Genomic DNA, 6284 nt, shown 5'->3' with positions numbered 1-6284 from the left:
GACACCAAAAAAAATTCCAATTTGAATATGCCTCGAGCTTCGTGCTCGATCAAGGCAATTTTTTAGGACGTATCAAATTGAGAGACGAAGAAATAGCTTATTGCTTCACAAATACATAAAATTTTTATTTGGAAGGGTGTTGTTTGATTTACTAATTAAGTAAGTTCCAATACACACACCACATATTTTTCTTCTGTAAATTTTTAAATATCATATCAATAAATTTATTTCCCTCAATTAGACAAATACTATAAAAGATCAATTTCAAAATGAGAATTTTTATGCACCTTGTAATCCATACTAAATGTTGCAGGCTAGAATATTCACAACAGTAATGTAAGAAAATATTTTATTTTAACGTTGCACGGATACCCAACACACAAATAATGAATTTAGAAATATCAGGATTTTTATGTGGAAAATCCTGAAAAAGAGAAAAAACCACATGCCACACCTAGTTGAAATGATTCAAATATTACTTGAATAGATTACAAATATTGTCCCTAAACTTAAAGATGGTTAGATTACAATAGTCCAGGAAGTGGGTTGAACTTTGCGTGAATGATGACAGTTAAACAAAAGTTTGACGATGGCAGAGCGGAAGTCTGATGCCTGTCGTACAAAAGTCCGACTAGGGTCGGTGGTCGGACGGAAGTTTGACGACGGTGTGTGGCCTGGCGGAAGTCCAACGACTATATATTGATGGCCTGGGGGTGGTCGAGGAGGAGAAGCTTGGTGGCAAGAGAACTCCCAAATTTCAATTTATCTCTTCTCCTCTTTCTCTTGCTTACTCACCTTTTAATGAAGATTGAGAGATATATTTATCGTTTTTTGGGAGTGTCATGGCTAGTAGACAAAGAGAATATTAAGAGCATGTTGAGAGTGTTTTTGATGTATGACATATATTGATTCTCTTGATCATAGACTATTTTATCGAGCATTTGAGTATCTTAATGATGTCAAATTCAGCGATCTTGGGCTCGTTGGATTCGTCTTGTCGATCCGCTCAATTCTATTATAAGCATGTCACATTTGACTATCATTTGATGTTCCAATTCATGCTTTAATCTTTCTAAATATGTTTCATGCTCTCGTTTTGGACCCATTTGAGCTTAAATTAGATCAAATTTGGTGTCGTTGGGTTCATATTTTTACAATCTTTTCAACATTTAAATGAAATTATATAAATTATAAATAAAACAAAATTAATAAATATAGAATATTTAAGTTTTACATAATTAATTATCTTTTAAAATAATGAATTTTTCAGTTCCATCTACCTTTACCAAAGCGCTCCTTTGAAAGCTCACTAATCACTTCACAAACAAGCATTATCGCGTTCAAATTCCAGCATGCGCGCGAGGCGTCCAATGTCCTGCGCGAAGGTCATTCACACTCTGCTTCTACTGGTCGGTGATAAGCTATACGCGGAAGGCGAAGGTCTCCGGTCACCGCCCTAATGGCGAACCTCTCCATTCTCATCCACGAGCTTCGGGAGCGCATTGCCGCCGCCTCTACATCTTCCTCTGCCGGGGGAGGCGGCTGCAGTGATGCGGATCCTCTCGAGTCGCGCTTCCGCGTCGTCCTTCCTAACCTCCTCCACGCATATGTGGTCCCATCACCCTCTGGTACTTCTCCATCCTGCTACTCTTCCTCATGTTTAAACTTTTCAAATAGTAATCGAATCCCCCTCTTCTTGTCGTCCCCCAGCCAAGGAACGAGAAGTCACGGCCGTGCTGAAACTCCTCTCCCATACCGCCCGGAACTTTCCCGGGGTTTTTTTCCACGGCAAGGCCACGGCTGTACTCCCTGTTATCGGCCGCGTCCTCCCCTTCCTTGCCGAGCCGTCCTTCCGGTTTTTATTCTAACCTCAAACCCTAACCGGAAACTTAATCTCGACAAAACCCCGACTGATCTTTCTTGCCTTGGTGCTTTACTTGCAGCTCCCACCATGAGCTCATCTTCGACACTGTGTCCACCCTGCTCACGCTGCTCCGAACGGGAGAGCGAGACGCCTACCGCCAGTTCTTCCTAGACGCCATGCTGGTCGTTGAAGGTGTGATTTATTTTTATTTTATCATTCCTAATTCGTGCAATGTGATGATGTACTCTTTTCTAACTCCCTTGACCTGCAGATGTTTCTTATGTGGCATTTCTGCACCGGGACATGGTGCCATCAAGAAGTGTTTCCTTGAAGTGCTTCTGTGAGACTTTTTCTTTAATTTCTACATCCCCGTCTCTATTCAGCGAGATTCCTGCTTGTTGCCTGCTGGAGGATGGTGCAGGTATTGTGGTTGATCTTGGCGACAAGCCTCGGTGGCAGTGTTTTGCCGCATGGATTATGAGGCTTCTGAGCAAATGCCTAACCGAAGGGACCCTTTACGTGGAAGGGTTAATGCACGCATCTTTTGTTTCTGCTGCCTGCTCTCTTTTGTGCTACGGCGACGGGGCATTGCATACGGTGGGTGCGATTTCAATTTCTTGCTTTTTCTTGTCGATTTTCTATTATGATTTTTTCATTTCCCCGGCTCCTGATCTCGTCGTTGACAAACAGGCTTGTTTTGACTTTGTACGTATTACAATGTCAGTTGTAGATGCAGACATAATTCCAGTGGAGAATTTTATTCGTTCAATCGTGTGTGTTCTGCAGCAGGATGAGAAAGAACATGCTGTTTTCAGGTATTATACATATCTATGTTGGTGGATGTTCCTCTTCTTTCCAAGACTTGAGTAGATGCCACGGTTGTTAATGTCATTTGTAGGTTATGAACTAACCAATTATACTCTTATTTCAACCATTTGGAAGAAGAAAGATTTATGTTTGGATCAGTCTGAATGAATGGATCGACACTAAGTTGGTATCAATGATTGCATATAAACAAACACTTGACTTCTTCGAATATATTTTTAAAGAAAGTGATTCACGAAGATTTGATCCTTCCTATATCTTAGCTTGAAAGAACTTGAAAAAATGCACCTAACAGTTATTGCAGAAGATTATTACAATCATTTTGAAGAGCGCTCTAATCAAATCTCAGGCATTACACTTTCTTTTCTCAAAGATGCGTTGATTTAGTTTGCACATTGATATTTGGTGAGAAGTGCATGTGGTGGATGATTTAAAGTCTATTCATCCAGAATTTGGCCTAAAAACATTAATTAGACCATTAAATTTGCTTCAGTAGAGGACGATCATGCAGGAACTCAAACAATCATTCAAGTTCTAATCAAAATGAATAGTTTACTAGCTGAGGATGCTTCGTGGGTACTATTGGATGAGTTAAAGTATGTTCATCCAGAATTAGGCCTCGCGTGCAAGGTAATTTTTTATGGCAAGAGTAATGATGTAAAACTGCAACCTGCACTAGAAATCAAGCAAATAAATATAAGGAAACAATCGGGCTGTATGAAAGACTTCAAAGTTACTTCAACTTGAATGGCAGAAAACTATTTGATCTTCAAAAAATAGATAAGATTGAAATAGATTGTTACGTTAGAATCATAGCTGTAATAACTAATTCAATTGTAATTGTAATAATTGTAATACAACTTTTTCTTTTGTACTTGTAACTAATTGATAATCAATTAGTGCAGACTTGTACTTTTAAAATTTATAATTAAAGTTGTAAAGTTGGAGAATTTATTCTGTGCAGACTTCAGACGTATCTCTTCGTCCATACTCTAATTAAATTAAAACACGTGGATTTTTTTATGACCCGTTGACTAGACCCAACCCATTTATAAAAAAATTTGAAATCGCGTCAACCCGCTCATTTTTTATGTTTTTAAAAAAGAAACCCGCGAAAGCTCTCAAATATTTAGGGTTTTTGCAAAATAAAACTTTTGGTACCTTCTGAGAAACAAAAAATGAGGAAGAGTTGATGAAGATGAAGACTGATTTGGAGGAGGAAGTTGCATTCTTCGAGCAGATGATTTGCCCACAGGATATAGAGTCCGAAAGGCGGTATGCAAATATCTAGGAAGAGGAAGACTTGACGTTTAAAAAATTTTAGCCGCGGGGGTCCAAGGGGGCAGCACCCGTTGGCAGGGTTCGACCTGCTTGTTTTTAGAGCTTGTAAGTCGTTTATACTTCGTGATTTATAGATAGTTTGTATTTTGAATATCGTAGTAAAAGCTCATTGTTGATATGTCATGGCGGGAAAACACATGCTTCTGTAAATCAACTCTATAAAATTTTTAGTGTTATTTTTGTTCATTTTATAACTTTGTCAGCTTTTTCATAGATGTGTACTACGAAAATTATGTGAAAAATGATTTTTTTACTGTGCATTATTGCGTATTGTTGTTGTGTGCTGTTGTGTATTGCTTTGTATTATTGTTGTATACTGCTATGTACTGTTGTGTATTGCTGTGTACTACTTTATATTGCTGTGTACTGTTGTGTATTGTTACCTCGCCTGCTGTGTATTGCTGTATATTGTTGCTGTGTATTGCTGTATATTGTTATTGTGTATTGTTGTGTATTGCTTTGTACATCTGTGTTGATACGGACATCCGACGGTGGACGATATCAAAGGAAGATTCGAAGATCAACGGTCGAGATCACTCCTTTTTATTTTAGTTTATTAATTGTATTTTGATTTAATTTTGCAATTTTCATTTTTTACCATTTTATTTAAGAGTATTATCTTATGTAAGCCCAATGGACAAATTTGTCTTTTAGTTTCATTTGAGGCCTATATATAGAGCCTCCTTCTCTTGTATTAGGTATGATGGGTTATTAAAAACTTTTGTTTGCACTCGTGTTCTTTGGAGAGAACTTGGGTGAGATTTCTACGGGAGGGAATCAGAGTTTCCACCAGTCGCAGGATGGGTCCGGGCTCGTGGCTTGAAGTCCCTTGGTGAAGGGCAACGCAATAACCGTTAGTCTTTGGAAGTGTCCAAGGCTCGTTGTTCTTTCTCTCATTCCAATTTTATAAATTCTACATTAGGGAGCCTCCTCCAATTACTCCCAATCTAAAATTAATTTCATATTTAATTCCCCCTATCCCATTTAACGCTTGATCCACATACATAGAATGTAGATATTATCTTTCCCTCCACCCATGGCCGGCCCCTCCCCTTTCCATATTGTCTCCTCAATTAATTTCCCATCCCACCAATTAAGGCCATTAAACCCTCTTTCTCTTGATTGGAGCCAATCTCGCTTTGATAGCCTACTTTCCTAAAATATTCTAGATAATTTTGGAAAGAGAATCAATTTGTTTTGAATTCAAATTCAAATTCAAATTTCAAATTCTTTCCTAAATATCTAGGGTTACCCCTTAAATCAATCCCAATCAATTTCAAATTAAATTGTAGTAATTATCTCTCTTTCTAAAACTGAAATTCAATTTAGGAGAGCATTAACTCCACCAATCCACTCCCCAAACCCATGCATGCTGTCGGTTTTCCTTCCCCGCCTACCCCCCCAATCCCAATCAATTTCAAATTAAATTGGAGTAATTATCTCTCTTTCTAAAACTGAAATTCAATTTAGGAGAGCATTAACTCCACCAATCCACTCCCCAACCCATGCATGCTGCCGGTTTTCCTTCCCCCCCTCTTCTCGTTCTACATCATGTGTATTGTTGTATATTGCTGTGCATTATTGCTATGTACTGGTGTGTATTATTGTATATTACTGCTGTGTATTGCCGTGTATTGTTGCTATAAACTGTTGTGTATTGCTTCTCAAATCTTAACTCAATCTATCTCAATCATGGAGAACAAGAAAAGCAAGATCAACTATAAATTTCTGTTTCATCAATTAATCTCTGATATTGTTAACATAAATTCTGCATTGGAGTAATTTGAGAAAGAGCAATGATTTTAAATGTGGGCTTCTCCCGCAAATATGTTTAATCCACCATTTTAGCTTTGCTTGTTAATGTGCTGAATTGAGTGTCGTGGAGGATTTGGTTGTAACATATCGATACGCATGTTTAAGTTTTCCTTCAAGTTCTTGGCTTCTATCTGTATTCGACTTGTTGCTGTATTTATGAACGAGCTAATATGGGTTATATATGTATTTCAGGATTTTCAGTTTAGTGAGTGCAAAATTTTGTTTGGTCTTATTGCCTTAATGATTAGAGATTTTTGGTATTACTCAATTTTATTATTGTATAATTATTACAAAGTAAGAGCAACCTAAATACTAATTAAATATGCTTATTTTTTAATTACACTATTTAAATTTATAATCAATGGATGACGAGTAGAGTGAGCCCTCAAATCTGACCCACCATAATTTTAAATTTATTTTTACTCAGTGGATGAAGAGT

General features: G+C 37.6%; 1 protein-coding gene across 1 annotated transcript; it reads left to right on the top strand.

Moving 5' to 3' along the window:
* Positions 1–1307: 1307 nt before the first annotated feature.
* On the top strand, positions 1308–3518 carry LOC110108137 (serine/threonine-protein kinase ATR). The gene is made up of 5 exons (XM_028693551.1): positions 1308–1628; positions 1711–1855; positions 1944–2056; positions 2136–2461; positions 2555–3518. The coding sequence occupies exons 1-5, from the start codon at positions 1460–1462 to the stop codon at positions 2732–2734; spliced, it is 933 nt and encodes a 310-aa protein (XP_028549384.1). The 5' UTR covers positions 1308–1459; the 3' UTR covers positions 2735–3518.
* The last annotated feature ends 2766 nt before the right edge of the window (positions 3519–6284 follow it).

The sequence above is a fragment of the Dendrobium catenatum genome, unplaced genomic scaffold (assembly GCF_001605985.2).
Source record: "Dendrobium catenatum unplaced genomic scaffold, ASM160598v2 fragScaff_scaffold_316, whole genome shotgun sequence".
NCBI lineage: Eukaryota > Viridiplantae > Streptophyta > Magnoliopsida > Asparagales > Orchidaceae > Dendrobium > Dendrobium catenatum.
Note: the sequence above shows the minus strand (reverse complement) of the source record. Positions and strands in the feature narration are given on the sequence as shown.

Excerpts from the sequence above, each read along its gene's own strand:
- LOC110108137 (XM_028693551.1), top strand. The coding sequence starts at position 1,460 with ATGGCGAACCTCTCCATTCTCATCCACGAGCTTCGGGAGCGCATTGCC. Across the intron at positions 1,629-1,710 it reads TGTGGTCCCATCACCCTCTG|CCAAGGAACGAGAAGTCACG; the intron begins GTACTTCTCCAT and ends GTCGTCCCCCAG. Across the intron at positions 2,462-2,554 it reads GCGACGGGGCATTGCATACG|GCTTGTTTTGACTTTGTACG; the intron begins GTGGGTGCGATT and ends GTTGACAAACAG.